At 43.7% G+C, this 22,863-nt stretch overlaps 1 protein-coding gene across 1 annotated transcript in view; it reads right to left on the bottom strand.

The window, feature by feature from the left end:
• LOC146776049 (liver carboxylesterase-like) overlaps positions 1-22,863 on the bottom strand; it is a 306,711-nt gene that overhangs the window by 167,272 nt on the left and 116,576 nt on the right. Inside the window, exons 5-6 of the mRNA XM_085637099.1 lie at positions 13,151-13,304; positions 11,358-11,471 (exon numbers count right to left, since the gene is read on the bottom strand). Of these exons, the coding sequence (XP_085493225.1) occupies positions 11,358-11,471; positions 13,151-13,304 (268 nt within the window). The remainder of the gene's footprint in view (positions 1-11,357; positions 11,472-13,150; positions 13,305-22,863) is intronic.

Raw genomic sequence — 22,863 nt, 5'->3', positions numbered from 1 at the left:
CCCACGCAGATTCCAGAACTTTCCACCACAGAAATATGAGGAAAATGTGTTATTTTGGACACATTTTTAGGTTTGCAATGGATTCTGGGTAACAGAACCTGGTGAGAGCCAGTGAAGTCACCCCATCCAGGATTCCCCTCGGTGTCTAGTTTTAAAAAATGTACAGGTTTGCTAGGTTTGCCTACGTGCCAACTGCGCTAGGGCCCAAAATCCACAGGTATGCACATTGCTAAAAAAAATTCGGAGCCCAGTGGGCTTTCTGCCGCCCTGGGGGGGAATCGGGGAAGGGTGTTTCATCCTGATATGCCCCTAAAGGGGCAGAAAGACTGTGGCTATTTTTTTGGGGGATGGGGGCATTGGTATGACCATTTTGGGCAGCCCCCACGCATAAAAAAAACGTGTGTACTCGCTGGCACCTAGTGGGCTTTCTGCCCCCTCAGCGGGCAGATCAGGGGCCACTGCCACCATCTGCCCTCCCGGGGGGGGGGGGGGCAGAAAGACTGGAATTTCTCTGGGGGTGGGGTGAGGTATTGTCATGCCCATTTTGGGGAGCCCCTACACTAATAAAACAAAAAAATCCATGGTTTCTAGTGGGCATTCTGCGCCCCCAGGGGGGGCCAAATTGGGGGCTACAGCTCCCATCTGCTTCCTGGGGGGCAGAAAGACTGTCATTTTTGTGGGGGGGGAGGGTGGGGGCATTGGCGTGCCTGTTTCGGGCAGCCCACACCCTAAAAACAATTGTGCAAAAAAAATCCCTGGTGTTTAGTGGGCTTTCTGCCCCCCCCGAAGGGGCAGATTAGGGGCCAATGCCCCATCTGCCCCCAGGGGGGCAGAAAGCCTGTGATAATTGGGGGGTGGGGGCATGGGCCTGCCCATTTTGGGCAGCCCCCACCCCTATTTTTATTTTTTTTACAATTCCCTGGTGTTTAGTGGTCTTTTTGCCCCCCCGGGGGGGCAGATTGGGGGCCAATACCCCATTTGCCCCCCAGGGGGGGGCAAAAAGGCTATAATGCTGGTGGGTGGGTGGGGGCATTGGCGTGCCCATTTCAGGCAACCCCCACCCTAAAAAAAAAATGAAAAGAAATCCCTGGTGTATAGTGGGCTTTCTGCCGCCCCCGAAGGGGCAGATCAGGGGCCAATGCACCATCTGCCCCCCGGGGGGGGGCAGAAAGACTGTGATAATTGGGGGGTGGGGTGGGGGCATGGGCCTGCCCATTTTGGGCAGCCCCCACCCCTATTTTTATTTGTTTTACAATTCCCTGGTGTCTAGTGGTCTTTTTGCCCCCCCGGGGGGCAGATTGGGGGCCAATACCCCATCTGCCCCCCAGGGGGGGCAGAAAGGCTATAATGGTGGTGGGTGGGTGGGGGCATTGGCGTGCCCGTTTCGGGCAGCCCCCACCCTAAAAAAAATGAAAAGAAATCCCTGGTGTATAATGGGCTTTCTGCCCCCCCGAAGGGGCAGATTAGGGGCCAATGCCCCATCTGCCCCAGGGGGGGGGGGGCAGAAAGACTGTGATAATTGGGGGGTGGGGTGGGGGCATGGGCCTGCCTGTTTTGGACAGCCCCCACCCCTATTTTTATTTTTTTCAAAATTCCCTGGTGTCTAGTGGGCTTTATGCCCCCCCGGTGGGGCAGATTGGGGGCTACTGCCCCCATCTTCCCCCTAGGGGGGGGCAAAAAGACTACATCGTGCCAAAATAATCAGGGGGGAGCAAAGGCCCGCTCCCCCCTCCCTGGTGTCTAGTGGGTGGATCCCTGCTTGGGGATCGCCCTCCTGTGGCGATCCCCAAGCAGGGATCCATTGGGGAGGGGTACCATTGGAAAGGGGAGATTCTCCCCTTTCCAACGATACCTCTCCCGTCTTTCTACGTGCTCAGGGGGCTGAGATAGCCCCCTGAGCACGTAGAAAGAGAAACAGAAATGAGCCTCTTGGCTCATTTCAGTTTCACTCTCAGTGTAATGACGTCGGCGCGACGTGCGCGACGATCGTCATTACACTGAAAGCAGGGGGGGGGGCCTCGGGAGCTGGGGAAGCTCTTCCCCAGCTCCCGAGGCTATTTTTAGTGAAAGGGAATCCCTCTGGTGCCCGCACCAGAGGGATTCCCCAGGGAATGCCTCATGACGAGCTGGACTCGTCATGGGCACAGCGCGACTGTGCTCCATGACGAGTCCAGCTCGTCATGGGCACAGAAGGGGCTATAACAGAGCCTATCTTAGAAATGGTGCCAGAATGGAAAAAGTGACCATTAGAGTTGGAAGTATTCACAATCCGAGAATTATGTGAAAAAGTGAGTGAAACCGCTCCTACATATGGACAGTTTGTCTCTGTAGCAGCATAATTTAATGCAAAAACAACAATTGATGGACAGAATGCAGAACAATGTCATACATTCACCCCAGTACAGAGATCTGGGCCTAAATCCATCGTTTTTTTGCTCACCATGCCATTCCAGTTTGAACCCAGCCATATGCAAATCAGTCTTGACCCTGTGCCCCATGGGAACAGTCCAGCCCGAACTGCCAAGCCAGGTCCTCCCTGGACTGGAAACAAGCATCCTAGGACCGGTTTCGGGCTTTCAGCCCTCGTCAGCCAGGATAGCTTGATTCCAGTGGCATGGAGAGCAAGGGACTCACGTCTGAGCATACCCTTCCCACTCGGGGTGACAAATGCAAAAACAACAATTGATGGACAGAATGCAGAACAATGTCATACATTCACCCCAGTACAGAGATCTGGGCCTAAATCCATCGTTTTTTTGCTCACCATGCCATTCCAGTTTGAACCCAGCCATATGCAAATCAGTCTTGACCCTGTGCCCCATGGGAACAGTCCAGCCCGAACTGCCAAGCCAGGTCCTCCCTGGACTGGAAACAAGCATCCTAGGACCGGTTTCGGGCTTTCAGCCCTCGTCAGCCAGGATAGCTTGATTCCAGTGGCATGGAGAGCAAGGGACTCACGTCTGAGCATACCCTTCCCACTCGGGGTGACAAATGCAAAAACAACAATTGATGGACAGAATGCAGAACAATGTCATACATTCACCCCAGTACAGAGATCTGGGCCTAAATCCATCGTTTTTTTGCTCACCATGCCATTCCAGTTTGAACCCAGCCATATGCAAATCAGTCTTGACCCTGTGCCCCATGGGAACAGTCCAGCCCGAACTGCCAAGCCAGGTCCTCCCTGGACTGGAAACAAGCATCCTAGGACCGGTTTCGGGCTTTCAGCCCTCGTCAGCCAGGATAGCTTGATTCCAGTGGCATGGAGAGCAAGAGACTCACGTCTGAGCATACCCTTCCCACTCGGGGTGACAAATGCAAAAACAACAATTGATGGACAGAATGCAGAACAATGTCATACATTCACCCCAGTACAGAGATCTGGGCCTAAATCCATCGTTTTTTTGCTCACCATGCCATTCCAGTTTGAACCCAGCCATATGCAAATCAGTCTTGACCCTGTGCCCCATGGGAACAGTCCAGCCCGAACTGCCAAGCCAGGTCCTCCCTGGACTGGAAACAAGCATCCTAGGACCGGTTTCGGGCTTTCAGCCCTCGTCAGCCAGGATAGCTTGATTCCAGTGGCATGGAGAGCAAGGGACTCACGTCTGAGCATACCCTTCCCACTCGGGGTGACAAATGCAAAAACAACAATTGATGGACAGAATGCAGAACAATGTCATACATTCACCCCAGTACAGAGATCTGGGCCTAAATCCATCGTTTTTTTGCTCACCATGCCATTCCAGTTTGAACCCAGCCAATGCAAATCAGTCTTGACCCTGTGCCCCATGGGAACAGTCCAGCCCGAACTGCCAAGCCAGGTCCTCCCTGGACTGGAAACAAGCATCCTAGGACCGGTTTCGGGCTTTCAGCCCTCGTCAGCCAGGATAGCTTGATTCCAGTGGCATGGAGAGCAAGGGACTCACGTCTGAGCATACCCTTCCCACTCGGGGTGACAAATGCAAAAACCACAATTGATGGACAGAATGCAGAACAATGTCATACATTCACCCCAGTACAGAGATCTGGGCCTAAATCCATCGTTTTTTTGCTCACCATGCCATTCCAGTTTGAACCCAGCCAATTGCAAATCAGTCTTGACCCTGTGCCCCATGGGAACAGTCCAGCCCGAACTGCCAAGCCAGGTCCTCCCTGGACTGGAAACAAGCATCCTAGGACCGGTTTCGGGCTTTCAGCCCTCGTCAGCCAGGATAGCTTGATTCCAGTGGCATGGAGAGCAAGGGACTCACGTCTGAGCATACCCTTCCCACTCGGGGTGACAAATGCAAAAACAACAATTGATGGACAGAATGCAGAACAATGTCATACATTCACCCCAGTACAGAGATCTGGGCCTAAATCCATCGTTTTTTTGCTCACCATGCCATTCCAGTTTGAACCCAGCCATATGCAAATCAGTCTTGACCCTGTGCCCCATGGGAACAGTCCAGCCCGAACTGCCAAGCCAGGGAGATTAAAATACATCACCCAGCCTTAGCACGCCCAGATGGGGAAGGTATCACTGACTAGAAAAATGGGCATAATTGTCAAAAAAAGAGGTAGTTTTAAAGGTTCAAGTTTCTTGAAATGCAAGAAAATGAAACTATTTAATAAAGGCTAGCCAGTTTGGATACTTAAAGTTAACTTCTATGTTCAAGGAAAAGAACCTCAGCTGATCACTGATATGAGGCTCTAAGGGGGGCGCACCACTAATGTGAGGCTCTAAGGGGGGGCGTCCCCCTCCTCGTCTTCCACTGGTCTCATCTCACCCCCAAAGTCAATACTGGACAGTCAATCTACCCCCTCAAGAGAACCAAGAATCTCAAATCTATTGGGGGAGGTAAAAGGGGCAAGGTTCTCCCCAAGAGGTCTGCAGTAAGACACTGGGGGTCCTTGGCAAGGCCTGAAATGATAGAGAATGCTCACCACTGAGCCAGAGGAAGTAAAGCAAACAGACTGTTCCAAAGTATACTTACTATGAGTAACCTGAGGAGTTTGAGGCACCCAAGAATAATGGTGGCCAATCATAGCAGACCCATTCCCCGGTTTGTAAAACCAACCCTAACGGCGCAACTCAATGCTTGAGCATTCAATACCCTGGGAGGAAGCCAGAATTCTGGTGGCAGCCCACCCGTTATTGAAATTCACTGCATTGCAATAACCCTTTGACAGCTTAGGGCTTCAGCCAACCCACCCCACTCTACGGACCATGTTTATCTGTGTGTGGATTCTAATGTCCGCCCCTACCTTTGTGGACAGCAAGTACGACACCTTATGCTTAAGCTGTAAAAACTCCTCATTAAGTGTTTGGTTTAATTGGTTGCACATCCACTAGTGTTGTGTAGTTCCTATAAACCTATAAAGGTTCTGGGCATTTAGACATCATAGGCTGTGTGATTGGTCTCCAGACTGATTCCCGACACCCCCAACGGGTATGTTTGCCTGTATACCAGCTAGCTCACAGTGCCCCTTTAAACTCCTCTTACCAAGGACAGAATAGTTCTTGGCAACTATCGAACATGACAACTCTGTCCCATCAGGGATTGTAGAAACAGTACAGTACGTTAAGTTCAGTCACCTGCACTCACTGTGTCTCAGAGAGATGCACAGAATAAACGGTGGGGACGTTTTCAATAAGCATTTATTGAACCAGCGTCATTCTAGTGTAAAATAGATGTGCTGAAACAACCATAAGACAGAAATAGATATAAATTATTATGAGCACCAACAGAGTAAAAGGATGGTAAATCCCTACCATTATGCTAAAACAATTAATACAGGCAGGCATTTAAAATGCATGACAGTAATAATGCACACTCCTACGATGCGACCCTAACTAGATGTACCTAAGTGAACCTAGCATGTATGTAGGTGTAGAGCCAAGAATCCCTCTAGGATAAAGTAAACCCCATTACCTGAAGTGAGAGACTGTGGGACCTCGTCTTGGTCTCGAGATGGACACCCTGCAAGGGATGTCCGACCACTGCAAGCTGGAGTGTCTGCGTGCAGGAATCTCAGTGTCTTGCGTCAGTGTGTCAGCATGGAAGTCCTTTTTCACCTCTCCTTGCCTTAGCAAACATATGGTGATTATATGCCCAAAGTGGTATCCTCAGGGGATCTACCTTGCTGTGTCATGTCAGTCTTAGGATGACGGAAGGAATTACCCTTATACATAGTTAATATGCAGGAGATGGTAGTCCTGCTGAGTTTCCATGAATCCTCATGCGTAATGAGTGAGGCTAGTTTTCAGGGAAAACCCCACGTCCTGTTAGCAGTACTGTAACTAGGTAAAAGGTCATTTCCAAGAACCATTATGCAGTGTAATGGCAGGGGAAATATAGGTGAGAGGTTAGGATGCTACCTGAGCCTATATTGGGGTGCCTAGAGGAAACATAACACTAGGACCACCACATAGGGGTTACATCAGGCAGAAGATCTAGAAAGTTGCCCGTATGGGAAAAAGACCCAGGACTAATCTCCGTTAGAGGTGCCGGGTGCACTTCAGTGTGAGACCGAAATTAGGTGTCCCTAGTGATGGCATGTCTTGATGTGATGCGATGGGGTCATTGACATTGCCCATTTATGTATTGTCAGACCGATGTCCCTACTAAATGGGAGACCCCCTTCTCTTATGGGCAGAAGGGCGGGAGCAAGACCTGTGGCAGACGTAAAAGCCATGGTGGTGGGAGGGAGGCATGATCCCCATTGGCCTTGGACATCCAACACTAAGACCCCGGGCCGGTACAGCCGGTTATGTGGGGGAAGGGTTCATTAACACAGGGATGGCTGGAACAAAGGTCCCTTTCTCTAAGCTTTACCAGTAAACCATTGTTGAATCCAATAGGATCAGACACCCTTGTGCTTAAGGAAAGGAAAACGTCTTTAACAAACTTAGGTTTGGCTCTAAGATGTACAATCAGGCTCTTTATATCATCTGGACAATCACTGTCAACAATAACAGGATTCAATCCAGCTCCCTGCTGAGCAATAGAGCTAGTTGGTTCGGCAGGGACAATGGCATAGGAAAGTGGGGGAGTGATGCAGCCTGTGAGCCTTGAACAGGCTGTGCCCCGAATGACAAACGGCCAGTGGCAATGACAGGTGAGGAGGAAACGGGTACAGTGGTGGTGCCCACCAGTCCTGATACTTTTACCAAATTAAAGGCTGATCCAGAGGAGTCTTTGTCACACTTAGTTTTCTCTCTCCTGGGTACAGGTGTGGTAGGGAGCGATCTCCTGCAACTAATCACGTCCTCTACTTAAATGGTTAGTTCATCAATTACTTGAAGAGCACAGTTATCAGGTGCATGGCGCCTTGCAGATTTGAGCTCATTCCCAACACCCAAAGAATTATCAGACACTTCCATTTGCCCATGGCTCTTAAGGGGAGCACAGACAATAAGACATGGGCACAGACAAGACACACACCGCCAATCATGCAATCAAGCAGTCAATTGGGTCAAGGCCATGGAAAGTAAAAACAAGTTCTACGAGAAGAGACAAGAGCACAGAGAGTGAGTTTACTGATCAAATGTCAACCGGTGTCATGAACAGAGCCAAAGAAAATGGGTCTGCCCTGTCTCTTCCTGGCACTGATGGGCATGCCATTGTCCCAGACTTCGCTCTGGCGCAGCCCGTGGATGTTGTAGAGGGCTGCATCTCCTCTATATAGCACAAGTTGTAAGTGTGTCAGACAGCAGGGGGGATTAGGTGACTTTTGGCCCCCAGTGGCGATGTCAACGGCTCCCCAGTAGTAAAAACAGCATCCAAATAAAGTGCCCCCAGGAAAGAGGGGCTGCGTCAGCGCTATATAGCACAATTTGGAGGCATGTCAGACAGCAGGAGAGGTTATGGGACTCGTGATCCCCAGCAGCGATGTCAATGGATCCCCAGCATCTAAAGTAAATAGAAAGAGTGAGAGACTGGGAACGAAGGGGTTTTTGCTCCCTTTTTTTATATTTCCCCAGAGAGTTGAAAGCTGCGTGTTCTGAAATGTCTCGAGGACAATAATTAAAGGGAATCCATCAGAAGCAAGTCTTAGACCTCTTAGCCAGGAGAGGAAGCAGTGAGGCAGGCCACAAGAGGATTGCATAGAAACTCTAATACCAGAATGCAAAGAGGCAATTAGAGACATATGTTTTCACTTTCTAAACTGAAGGCGAGTACAGCAAACAATCATTGGAATGTGACATGGAAACAATAGAACTAAACATATCATCCATATCCCAGTGGTTATGATGGGGAACAGAGCTATCCCTGGGTAGTAATGAAAGGGATGTGACACATGCTGGTGCATGGTAGATCTTGGCTTGGTAGGGTTTAAAAATGAACTGCCCCAACCATCCCAAACTCTCAAGCAGCTTCAGGCTCTCTGAGGTGCATGTCGCAAAAGTATCTACATGCAGGTAATCATGTCCACAGTAATGAGGAGATCCGGAAGTGAGACCTCCATCTTGGCTGCAGGAGCAGTGTACTCTTTAAGGAGACCATTGACAAAAAATTTGGAATCCCACATATATAGGACAAAGTCACACTACAAACAGGAAATTCCAAGGACCCAGTGATGGAGGAGTGAACAATCTTTCACACAATGGGCCAGTAGCTGATCTGTGAGTGGCACAAGCAAAAAGCCCTTTGCTCCTCCATAATGAAAGGCTACCACCAATATCCCCTTTGCAGGTAAGGGAGAAGAGTCTCCTTCTGCTACAGATGGGGATTCACTTTGCGTACACCTCCTTTCCATTTGAAACCAGAGCTCCACTAGTAGAGCAGAAAAAAATCACTCAGAGCAGCCCAGGGGTATTGAAGATGTTAAGAACATTGGGGCAAAATAGACAGGGTAAGCATTACAATCAGAAAAGGATAGGATGGCACAACTGTTCATATCGTTAGTTGCAAGGGCAGGTTTCTCCTATCTACAATAATTAAAGGCTGGAGTACTTGTGTTTATGATAATTTTGTTGCTCAAATATGAATTTACCTTGAAAAAACAAAAGACAAGAGGTGTTTGGCAAAAAAGGAGCAGTTGGTTTAATTAAACTCTTCGACCCGGAGAACAGTTACAGAGTCAGAGTCTGAGGACTGTCTAAAAGTACAATCGATCCTTAGCACCTTTATATACATTTGTTGGAGCAATTCAGAGATCCTTTTTAGGAAGAAGAATGCGGGCCTGGTCATGGAGTCACCCACCTGTGATCTGTTAATCAGTTGCCTCAGACCTAGGTCGCAAGGACTGCCTGACCACTTATTTCTGATTCAGGGTTGATGGAGAGGTCATGTCGGGTCATTTCGACAACAGTGATTCAATTTCTTTCTTTATACACATGTATCATTGCATACATCTACATCGACTTTTTCAATATAAGAATTTATAGTAAGTAAAGGCCATATGGCTGTGTCATGGACATTTATAGGGAAATATTGTGAAGTATTTGTGTTTGTAATGATCACCTCTAGATGTTAATTGAGTGTCTGTGTCTTTGATGGTCTGCAACTGTTGAGTCAATAAATGGCTGTCTCAATCTTGATCTTATAAATATGTTAGATAGTTACTGTCTCACTGATGTTCTTGTTCAAATTATGTCTGAAATGCTCATCTCTGTGGTGATATAGGTAAGAGTATATGGTTGTTTACATGATGATAGCCAAAAGTTCCCAGTTATATTGCACTCTGCATTCTGAAAGGATGTAACCAACAAAAAAAGGACTGGTCACAACAACAGCTATAATGCAGCTTATTAAAGCCATATCACATTGCTAGTTTTTGGTTTTATCAGAAAATAAAAATGATCCATGTCTATCTAACAGCCTGATCTTCGATCCACATAACAATCACATTTGCTCATTTTTTAATACATCCTTTTATTGAGGTTTAGATCTAGAGATACTTTTCTACTGTTGTAAACTTTCACTAAAGTGTACAAAGCCGAAACCAATAAAACTAATAAAACTAACTTAACCTCATCTACAGTGCTTCTGTTGTTAATAATTAACTAATTCATTTTATTAAATGGGTGCCTATATCTGTTGACTCCTGCGATCTGTCTGTCTTATAAGCAGTACTTGCTTGTTTCTGAGAATCGCTTGTACTCTCCAAATAAAAGTATTACATTTCTCTTGAGAAGTGCCGGTACATTCCCTCTCAAAATAAAAAAGTGCAAGTACTCAGTACCGGACAGTACCGGCCCATTTAAAGCACTGCTTTTAAGTGGTTAGAAAGCAGTGGGTTCCTGTAATAGCAAGAGAGAATTCAGAGAGCAAAACAAAGTTTGTAAAGTATTTTTTCCAAGGTCTCAATGGCTGTTGGCTAAAATCCGTGAACACAAAAAAATCATCCTCCACAACTGTATTAGAACCATTTCATTAGAGTGCCTCTCCCATGTAAGAACAGAAGAATCTAGTGCCAAATGTTCTATTGCTGGTTGCAAGATGCTGGTCGCAATATGCTACCATTAAATATTTTTACAAACCATCATATATACCATTAGGTCAGTTCGTAAAAAACACAATTAGATTAAGGCACAATCTGACCTACCTAATTACTTTTCATTAGGAGATTTGAAAATTGTAGCTCAATCAAAGTCACCACTATCACTGGGAAGGCGGCCTGCAAGGGTCAGCAAGTCACCATGTCTGTGAGTGATTTTCAATAATGAAAATTTTTTAAATGCAGTCTGTTATCCTAAAAGCAAAAAGGGCTGCAGTTAAACAGGAAAGTTAACTTTTTTTATTAAAGTCTGTGTTAAAGGTGGCAGTGATTTTGTGGACCACTCTCTACTTCCCAACAAACGTTTTTAACATTCACAAAGTGGAAGGGCCCCAAGGAGAACTATTCCTTTTTGCGAATGGGTACTGCCTCAATTTAGGGGTCAGTAACTTTTCAGTGGTTTATGATCTATATTTTGGTCCATATCCATTGATACACATGGATACAAATTGCTATTTGAAAAAGACGCCTACAACAGGACCCAAATCGTGATTCTGCTTCATTTCTAAACCCATTCTAGGAGTTGCAAGAAAGTTACTGACTCCTAAGATGGGCTTCATACATTTTAAACACTATTTGTGTGGCCACAAGCTACTAATCGTAGAATTTGCAACAATAAAAATACTTTTTACATCTGGCTCATAATTCTGATTCCTTTGCAATAGCTGACTCAATGTGTTGTTTTTGTTGACTTTACCACTAGTTCTCTTTCAATGCAATTATCAGGGTCACCAAGTTAGGGGAATCAGACAAGGCTTGCATCCTAAAATGACTAGGAGGTATTTGTAGCTCTTTATAAAAGGAACCAGGTTTCTTTAAAACATCTTCACACATAGCATAAATTATGGGCCCCAAACAAAAAAACTTACATCACGAATGAGGAGTATGACATCATGTTCAGTACAGAACAAGCCTGGAAAGAGTATTGACCCACTTTGAGATATCGCCTTATGGAACAATCCCTTGGACAAGGGAGACAGGACCTGCCAAATAAAGATTGTTTTTCATTTAAATGGTGCAGACATTATAACATTTCAAACAAAGTCAAGAATTATTGATAAATGTAACAGCGCATTAACAAATAAAGTTTAGAATACACAGTTATTTACCGCTGTCATGTTTCACAACTAAAATTTCATAACTGTTTTTCCCTGATGTGAATCAATGTCTTGAAAGCAATATATTGACTTCTTCATCTTTTTCTCCACATCCTGCAGAAGCTTGAAGGACATTGTGAAAGGTTGAGTACTTATCTGGTATACCTTCAATCTGCTGGTGACCGGGGCCTTCTTACAGCTCTCTAAAAGAGAACAAATGCATTGTATTCCAAAATGTAGGGAACTAAAGGTCAGAGAAAGGTAGTGGAGTCATGGGGGTTAGGAGAGGTCATGGCACTTTTTTTTTGTTTAAACATATAGGAAATTCAAGAGGGAGAAATGCCAGAGGAAGGCGTGGGAGGGTGAAATAAACTGGATATTTTTAATGGATTTCAAGACCATCCTAGTATAAGTTTTGGGAATGAAGCAGGATTTTGTGTATCTTCTTCATTTAGTTTATGGCATTTAACAGGAGGCAAGGATCACTGGAAATAGCAAGAGGAGGCTTTTTTGGGGGTGGGCCATATTTCATAAGGGTCCTTTATAAGTCTGACCACTTTAACAGATCAGATTAAGGGGAATCTTGGGACAAATACAACATACAAATATTTATGTCTATGTACCAGCAAAGGAGTGCAGCCTGTGATGAACTACTGAAGCTTGGATCTTTTGTCTATATCATTAATTCAAATCCCATTGATAGGAATACAATGCAATTTATTCCAACTTATTTACACTGCTATATAGTCCACATACTACGAGGAATACGGAGTTCCATTATTTGGGTGTACCTTGAGATGCCTACTGAAACTCTGCAGAAATTCTTATTGCATTGATGAAAATGTTATACTTAATATGAAAGCTATGTATTTTGTAAGCTACATCACAGATACACCACCACAGGTTACAAATATGGCTTTCCAATTATAAACCCTCATGCACTGGTATAGACTAATGCTCTTCAAACTTTTTAATGCCATGCCCTCCCCATGTTAAAAAGATTCATCTAAGCCCCCAAAATGACAAGCACACATATTTTCTGACAATACTTCTATAAAATCAGCATAACTTTAGCTATTGCTTTTTGAAATGTGATCAAATCCATGATGTCAACATGCTACTGGCAGCAGGGACTCTCTAAAAATATGAAAGTCTCCTCAGTGAGTCGGAATTTGAGAGCTATTTGAACACCCTCCCGATTTTCACACCTACAGAACATGAGTGACAAAAACCTTACTGATGGTCCATTACAGAGTGGCTCACTGTCACTCTGTTTTCTGTTTTTTAAAAATGCACAACTTTTTTCAGGAACCTCTGGCTATGATTAAGACATAACAATAAGGGCTGAAACACCACAATTTCAAATGGGACTTATTTGAATCAAAGATCACAATCAAAAGATTTACCGTTTCATTTTGCTAAATTTCTAAATATGGGCCACTCCCTCAAAATTCCCAAATCTGCTTTATAGCTGTGGAGTTATTTGAAAACAGATACAAACATAAATAATTCTGATTTGGAACATAGTTATTTTGGATCATTATGGTACTTATTAAAAAACTTACCAGAGCTGAAACGCTTATTCCTCCCGCAGAGTCTCCAAATATGGTAACAGAGCCTGGGTTCCCGCCAAAATAAAAAATATTTTCCTGGACCCATTGCAAAGCAGCCACCTGATCCAGCAATCCCCAGTTACCACGAGCATGATCATCACCAGTACTAAAAAAAAAAACAGTGACCAACTAAATTAGATTTATTTAAAAACAAAATAAGTTTTGCTGTAAGTGATTAACCATTGTAAAGTGTTGCCATTCCAATACTTTCCATAATATTCTTGAGCTCTCTACAACGCATTTAATGAAAGCAGATCATCTACGCATCTGTATACACAAACACATATCCACATTTACCTACTTTCTCATAAAGACCGTATTTACTGTTCAACCTGGACTACATTAAAACGTATAAAAACGTTCACTTTGTAATATACAAAAATGAGAAAAAATATAGAGGACTGGTCCGCATCAATCAATGCCCTTTATTCGATTTTAAAAAAAATCATAAAAGACAAACACAGTATTAAACAAAACATTGAGATCAACATCAGCACAAGTAAAAATGTTGTTTACATTAGAACCCCCGAGAAGTAACGTGAGAGAAAAAAACAGACGGTGGGTGTATTTAAAAACTGTAGATACAATAATGCAGGTCTGACTTGAATAAAATTCATAGGTTTTAAGAGTGGGCGTTTAAGTTAAAATCACAAATTATTGTATTTCGGACAACTCATGACAATGTGTAAAGTGTCATTAGCTGAGGCATTATCACAATTACACAAGGGCATCATCAAGTCCTTAAAACAACAGTGAATAGAAGGAAATAGTCGCAGGAATAAATTAAGCTTAAAACATGTCAAAAGACATCACTGGTGGTGGGACACATTCCAAGTAAGATAGGGCTCCATTCCACTAAGAGTTTTCACCAGTATCGCATGACACTGAATGTTTGTGTGGTGCTATGACCTCGCGGTCTGCTGCCATTTTGTCTCTAAATGCTTCATTGGCCCATTTTTACTTCATCCCCTTCTACACACTACATACACTCTACTCACAAACACATCACTACCCCTTTACCTTACAACTTCCACTCACAAACAATACTATATAAACAAATCCATCTCATAAAACAAATACATCAGCAACTTTTTTCTCAACTCCTCAAAAGCAGAACATATCACGCACTCGAGCACAACCAATATCTCTCAAGCGCAACACCTCATAATACAGTCACACAATACAATCATACACCCACCTTTCAAACTACACAAATAAACAAAGAACAATGCCAAGCTCTCTATCTTCCACCACACCTAACACACATACAGCAACACAGCAACTCTCTTCTAACCACCTCTCATCCATTGGACAAGCTAAAACCTTACTACATGACCCACAGGCTCCACTAACACCCCTAACTCATACACCTTCAGCCCTAAACACACGCAAGCAATATAAGCAACATGCCACACATCACAACTGTGCTTCTTCATGTCTACTGGACAACAAGGTTACACCACAAAAACAACACAGCACACCAACTTACTCTCACACACCGTCTCCACCACCTACGCACAAAGACCCATCAAAATGACTTCTTAGCCTGCTGGACGAGGACCACGTTACAAAACAGTTATACGGTTGCTATCCTAATACAGCTAACTCCAGCACTAAAAACACACCTGCTACAAACCCACACAAAACTGATCACTCTTCTACAAATTAAAGTCTCAATGTCACCAAAGCACATTCTCTAAACTGTCTATTAATAAATGCTCGATCGCTCTCTAAAAACAAACATCTCACCTATGACCTTCTCACTGACGCAAAACAAGAGATACTATTCATGACTGAATCATGGTTGGGAGATGATATGGCTCCAGTCCTGCATGAAGCCTTTCCTCTAGGCTATCAAAGATCACCCAAAATCGTATATAGGCAAAAAAGGAGGTGGCCTAGCTGTTGTGTTCAGACAAACATTACATATCACTAAAGTTGATGACATCTCCATAAAGAATTGTGAGGCTCTTCTTACCAGATGCAATCCTACACCGTCTTCCTCCTGTAACTTCCTGCTCCTTTACAGACCTCCACCTAGCAAGGCGACATTCCCAGACACACTTCTAGACACAGTTTCAAAGCTGATAACAATACACTCCAACCTATGCTTTCTGGGTGACCTCAACACTTGTTTTGACAAACCCAATCTGCCCCATACAAAACAATAATCACCAGCCTAGATGCACTGAAAATTAGGCCTGGGCAAAAATTTCGTTCCGTTCGCGGAAATTGCGATAATTTGACATTTTTGCGTTCCGCGGAGAGCGCGAAAATGTCAAAAATTCCGGTTTCCGCAGCTTGGCGATAATTTGTTTCTTGCTCGCGCTGTAAAATGATACATTCTCGCGCGCGATCGCCTTACCTGAATCCCTGCGTTCGCCGACAAGTTTTCTTGATCCGGTCGCGTTCTCCATGAGATGTTGTATTGTTTTTAGCCATTTGCGCTGTCTCGCGACAGTTCGCGCCCGCAGTGACGTCATGCGTCGCGCGATCACGTCTTTCTTCTCGCGATCATGCACCGCGAGAACAACTCAAAACAAGATGGCCGCGCCCGCAAGCAGCCACATGGGTAAGTTGGCGACCCGCAACCATGCAGAAAATCGCGCGAACATGCCGGAAAAAAACTTCCGCATCTTCGCGATATTTCTGCTTGTTTGCGATAATTTTAAACATTCTCGCGATAATTTGCGAAGGTTAATTCCGCAAATTCCGCCCACCCCTACTGAAAATGCATCAGATAAATCCACAAACCCACACACATCACTGGACACATCCTAGATGTCATTTTTAGGTCGAGCCTATAGCGGCAGCACGCATGCGCTGCTTACTTTGCGAGGCATTCAGTATTCAGTATGGAGTGGAAGATCTGTGGAAGCTCCACCCACTCTCCACCCATCTTTTTCATTGGCTTAGTTCCTAAATGCTGCCTTCCGATTGGTTTTAGGCTTCTTAGTCCCTCCTTATGACGGGCATGCCATAATTTGTATCCTTCCATTGCTACTAGCCCCTTTACTTCGAGTGTTGCACAGTATGTTGTTTTATATTGTGAGCACAATTTTCTTCCCATGCCTCCCCCTCCTGCAGTCCATACCATCTTGCCCCCCCATTCCCGGTGTTCATGCCTTCTTGCCCGCCCGCACTCCTGTTTGCAATGCAATAGGTCTCGCGTAAATGCAAGTCCTATTGCATTGTAAATGCTTGTTGCTAATACTGAACTAGTTACCTTTCAAACTATAACTCCAGTCACATGGTCTGACCACCATTTGCTTGCTTTCCAACACAAAATAACACTAAGCGACCCACCTAAAAAAACCACCTTCCATGCATTCACCTATCGACCGTGGAACAAACTCAATTTGGAACACTTAGAAACACAACTAACATCCAGTACAGATCTGGAAACAATAAATTCTGTTAAAAAACTATATGAGTGGCAACAGGAAGCTTTTGATATCCTGATACTACTCAAAACCATATATAATCAAAGGAGAATGGATCACTTGTTGCTGGCACCAGGGTTCAGGTGGCTGTATCCGATATAGGTAAAAACCCTCAATCGCGTAAAGTTATGTGTGGGCGGTATATCTTGGTTCTCCGCCTTTAGATACGTGATAGCGTCATCATTGGGTTTATTCCATGCATCCTCCAACCCGGAGGGAACCACTGAATCTTCCAGTAGTGATCAGGGAAAAAAATGATAAAATAAAAAAGTGAGGAGTGCTCAAGTGAGGTGAGTAGTTAAAATGAAGTATTCCTCATGCTACCTATAAAAAAGTCTTTATTCTGATACGTGCTGGGGAAGCGTTAAAAAGGTCAAGTTGCAGGTAGGATGTGTTATGAATCCTCTGCGATATTAAACGTAGTGAACGGTCGACATGTTTCAGCTCTTGTAATGCCCAGAGGAGGATCAGGGAGCTTTCTTCAGGACCTCAGGTGAATAAAGTGAATTGAAATTTTTTTCCAATTTCATGTAGAAGTTCCAAAACCAATTCAGAGGGACTTCGTCAAGGGTAGTACCTGATGTTTTCCACAGTACGAGCTCCGTACGTAGATACAGGCAGCGTTAATACGCATTGGTCCGCTACGACTTGTGCTGACTCTGGTTTCCTGTATGGAAACCAGAGTCAGTGACCTTTTTAACGCTTCCCCGGCACCTATCAGAATAAAGACTTTTTTATAGGTAGCAAGAGGAATACTTCATTTTAACTACTCACCTCACTTGAGCACTCCTCACTTTTTTATTTTATCATTTTTTTCCCTGATCACTACTGGAAGATTCAGTGGTTCCCTCCGGGTTGGAGGATGCATGGAATAAACCCAATGATGACGCTATCACGTATCTAAAGGCGGAGAACCAAGATATACCGCCCACACATAACTTTACGCGATTGAGGGTTTTTACCTATATCGGATACAGCCACCTGAACCCTGGTGCCAGCAACAAGTGATCCATTCTCCTTTGATTATATATGACTAGCTGGAAGCCGTTTGGATCACAGCCTCTTCTTTTTCCCTACTTTGATTGTATCATCACTACTCAAAACCACACAACGGAACAAAAGAAAACAAGTACCTTGGAGAAATACAGAGATAAAAGACATAAAAAAACAAATTAGAAAGTCGCAACGTGCCTGGCAAAAAACAAACGCCAAACAAGACAAACTGTGCCTACAGAAAATTAACAGATTATGCAAGTCAGCTATCAAAAAAGCAAAGAAAAGGTACTATTAGGATAGAATTCAAAATGCTAAATGTGCAAATAAAGAATTCTATAAAATACTCAATGAATTTCGTAAATTAAATTGCCTAGAAGGAACTTATCCCGTTCAAGATTTCACAGACAAACTGGCAAATCATGACACGGACAAAGCAGACATGTTGGATTCATACTTAAAACAGAGACAAAGCACCAGCACTAACCTTATTACAAAACAACAATCTAAGAATACTCTAACCCAGCCTCTCCGTTCCTTCCAACACATTTCACTCAATGAATTTATGGACCTGGTCAAAGCAAGCAGGCCTGTCGGCAGCCCTTCTGACCTGTGTCCACCGCAAACTTTCAAGACAATTCTTCTAACAACCTCTGCTGCCACTCCAGTAAGAAGAATCATCAATGTTTCTTTAACTACTGGAATATTTCCAGAAGAACTCAAAAAGTCATACATATGCCCTTTACTGAAGAAAAGAAACTTGGACCCGCTGAACCCTGACAAATACAAACCCATTACAAATGGACCTTTCATGGGCATACTGATAGAAAAACAGCATTCACCCAGATGTCACAATTCATTGAAGAGAATGCCATACTTTCAGACTTCCAAACAGGATTCTATCCGGGAAGAGGCACAGAATCTGCCATCCTTGCCATCTGGGATGACCTGAAGAACACAGTTGACCGCAACGGGATTGCTGCGCTCCTCCTCTAGGACCGCTCTGCTGGCGTTGACACATTTGACCATGACACTCGAATACAAAGACTTCTACGAAGCCGGCATGGAGGGAACTGTTCTAGACTTGATCGCATCCTACCTTTGAAACAGAACCAATGTCATCCATACCCCACCTTTCTCGTACAAACCATACTCCACAAAAGCAGGGGTCCCTCAAGACTCTTCATATAGATGTTGAAAAGCATGGGCAAGATGATAGTCATTACACGATTACCTCACGTGCTATAACTATGCAGATGACACGCAAATACTCCTTCAACTGGAATGCATCAAAGACATGGAAACTCGCCAATTTTCAGTTGTCTCAGAGCCGTGGATCAATGGATGACTTGGAGCCATCTCAAGTTGAATGCTTCCAAAATGGAAATATTCATGTGTAGTGATTGGAAACATTATGACCCATTTGCCGTCTGGACTGATGAACTGGGATCACCACCTAAAGTATCGAAGGGTGTAAGATACCTTGGAATGACCATGGACTCCAAGCTATCGATGAATGCCCAAGTGGACAAACTAGCAAGAGAAAGCTTTGCTACTATAAAAACTCTGCGACTAATCTTCCCCCATTTGGGATTTCCACACAAGGTCCAAGCTACCATCTCCCTTGTTCTGTCCAAACTCGATTAGGCCAATAGCCTTTACTACTGATCAGCTTTAATATCCATGAAAAGACTACAACAGATTCAGAACTCGACTGCCAGACTACTCTTGCATATCAAACTGCAAGACCACATCTACCTTGCCTTGAATGCCCTACATTGGTTACCGATTGCCAGAAGATCCACGTTCAAGTTACTTTGTATCACCCATAAAGCGATACATGGAATGGGATCACTCTTCATCAGGAATAAAATCACCAAGCACATTCAACAAAGAAACCTCTGCTCTAGAGTGGCACCTCGCCTCAAAATCCCAAGATACAAGAAAAAAAACATGGGTGGCACATCCTTCTCTGTTCAAGCAGCCAAACAATGGAACTCTTTACCCCCCAACATACGATCCATGGACAACCACCTTATCTTCAGAAAACTACTCAAGAATTTACTCTTCTCCACATAAAAACCATATGCAAACAGAAATATACAGCATATCCCTCTGTATATAAGAATTTATTTGTATATAGATATGTACCTATATATTTGTATTGCTTTGTATAAACATATAGAATAATTATGTTTTAAAATAATAATAATAATAATTTTAATTACAACACCTGAAAACCAGAGTTCATCTAATGCATCTTTAAACTACATATACTTACTTCCTTTATGCATCTATATACCTTCCATTTACTTGGATCTATATATTTATGACTTTTCTCCTAAAAAAGCATATTCAATGCACTAGCCTATTTCTCACCCTATACCTCTATCAATATCTTTAATCTACATATACCTCCTTCCTTTATGCATCTATATACTTTCCATGTACTTATGGATCTATATATTTATTACTTTATTCTAATTCAGCATATCCAATGCACTACCCTATTTCTCACCCTGTGCCTCTCTCAATATATCTTCTACCTCAACTTTATGATTCATCTGAAACCTTTTTCTACTACTCTTTCCAATGCACTACCCTATTTCTCACCCTATACCTCTATCAATTTATCCTCTACATATACACTCTCATTCACCCCAAACCTTATACCACTACTATGATCCCCAAAATAACCCTTTCTAGACTCTCCCCTATTCTACCCCTCCTTACATCATCTGACACCTTTTTTATCATACCGATCCCCCAAAACAAGCCTTTCTAAACTCTTCCTTCTGACTCTTCCACTCCACATCCCTTTTTACTCATCCCAAGCCTCCTCCTACTGCTATGACCTGCCAAACAAAAGTCTAAATTCTTCACTCTTCTATCCATCCACTATCCATTTCAAAATAACAGACTAACCTGTTCCCTTTATAAATTTCATATTTCACTATAGTAATTCAAAACTAATCCTTTATGGGTTCCAGAGTAGGCCTGGGCGAAAATTTCCGTTCCGCTCGCGGAAGTTGCAAAGTTTGGGCAGTTCCGCGTTCCGTGGAGAATGCGGAGATGTCAAATCTTCCGCGATCCACTGTGAAAGCGGAAGTATTTTCTTTTTCGCGCTTTAAAAGTGCGTTCTTGCGTGCATGGTAGCGACTTACTGGATCCCTGCGTTCGCCGAAACGTTTTCCTATCCGTTCGCGTGCGCCACGAGATGTTGGATTTTTGGTAGCCGGTCACGCTGTCCCGCGAGAGTTTTCGATCGCGAACACGTCATTCGACCTGGAACAGGAAATAAGCATTGCAATCAAGATGGCCGCGCCCATTAGCGACCGCATGGGCAAGTTAGGGATATATTTCCCCGTGAGCACTCAAAAACACATCGCGAATGGGCGGGAAAAGCAATCGCCGCGTCTTTGTGAAAGTTCCGCATGCTCACGGAGATTTAGAGCAATTTCGCGATAATTTGCGTAGCGCAACTACGCAAATTTCGCCCACCCCCATTCCAGAGTAGCATGCTACTCGCCGAAAAAGCTCTTCAACACCTCATCAGGGGTAGCAAGCACTATATAAATGCAAAGCTTTTTCCCTCTTATATCCCTCCACTACCCTTCTGTATCCAAATAACTGAATAACATATCCACCACTCAAATTACTTTCATATTTCACTGTACTATTGCAAAACAAATCCTTTACGAGTTCCGGAGTAGCGTGCTACTCGCCAAAAAAAGCGCTTCAACACCCCATCAGGGGTAGCAAACGCTATATAAATACAAACCTTTTTCCCTCTTCTATCCCTCCCCTACATTTCTTATTACAAATAACTGACTAACATATCCACCACTGAAATTACTTTCATATTTAACTATTCTAATTCAACACTAATCCTTTATGGGTTTCGGAGTAGTGTGCTACTCGACAAACAAGAGCTTCACAACACAATCAGGGGTAACAAGCACTATATAAATTAAAACCTTTTTCCCTCTTCGATCCCTCCGCTATCCATCTCAATCCATATAACTGACTAATATCCACAACTGAAATTACTTTCATATTTCACTATACTAATTCACCACTAATCCTTTATGGGTTCCAGAGTAGTGTGCTACATGCCAAAAAAGAGCTTTAACACCCCATCAGGGGTAACTAGCACTATATAAATGCAAACCTTTTCCCTCTTCTATCCCTCTGCTATCCTTCTTGATTCCAAATAACTGACGAACCTATCCACCACTCAAATTACTTTCATATTTCACCATACTAATTCAACACTAATCCTTTATGGGTTCCGGAGGAGGGAGCTACTTGCCTAAAAAGCACTTTGATGCCTCGTCAGGTGTAGTAAGCACTATATAAATGCAATTATATTACAATACAATCTATGATGGGGTTTAGCTATACTACTTGGATTGGTATGAAGTTCAGGTCTCCCTAAAGATTTCATCTTAGAGGAGATATAGGCCATCCATGGGATCAAGGAAGAGTATCCATATTCATGCAACCTTGCGTGATCAGTCTGTTAAGACCTAACTCCTCCTTTGCCCAAACTGAGAGCCAGAGCTTCAGGGGACAGTGTCAAAGCTGATCAATAATATATAGCCCAAACCCAGCTCTTCCTCATGCAGATGATGTTTGTCTGGTTCAAATCCAACTTTAAAATCACTATGAATTCTGACCCAGCCCCCATAATGTGTGCTATATTTTCCTAAATACACAAGACAATCAAATGGTACTAAACTGTTTTATTGGCTAGATTTTTTCTGTGTAGCAAACCTTAACAGTCATTATGATTAATCTAAAACATTTTGAATCTTATCTAAGAATAGGTAATGTTGGAGCTCTGACGGCACCAAACTTAGGACCCAGTTTAGAGTTTGGCAGACAAGGTACTCTGTTGCTAATGGAACAGAGTACCCTGCCCGCCAAACCCTCAGTCTGTCTGCCTCATTTAGAGATGGGCAGACCTTGAGTATTCCATTGAAGGAGCCCACTTAGACTTTGGTGACAGAATACTTCCGCCGTCTGCCTGGCGGTGGAGGAAAATTACACTATCCTTCTCTATTTAGGATGGGTAGTGTATGCCTTTCTTTTCCTGTCCATTGCTGCCAGGAAAAACAAAAGGTGTGCAACAGTAAACCAACATCAATGATCCCCAGGCCCAGGGAGAAAAATCTAAGGGTGTGGGGATCACTAGTTTTTGTTTTTGAAAAAAAAAAAAAAAAAGAA

The sequence above is a fragment of the Triturus cristatus genome, chromosome 12, assembly GCF_964204655.1.
Source record: "Triturus cristatus chromosome 12, aTriCri1.1, whole genome shotgun sequence".
Classification (NCBI taxonomy): domain Eukaryota; kingdom Metazoa; phylum Chordata; class Amphibia; order Caudata; family Salamandridae; genus Triturus; species Triturus cristatus.
The sequence above is the reverse complement of the archived record's forward strand: the minus strand, read 5'-3'. Positions and strand labels throughout refer to the sequence as shown.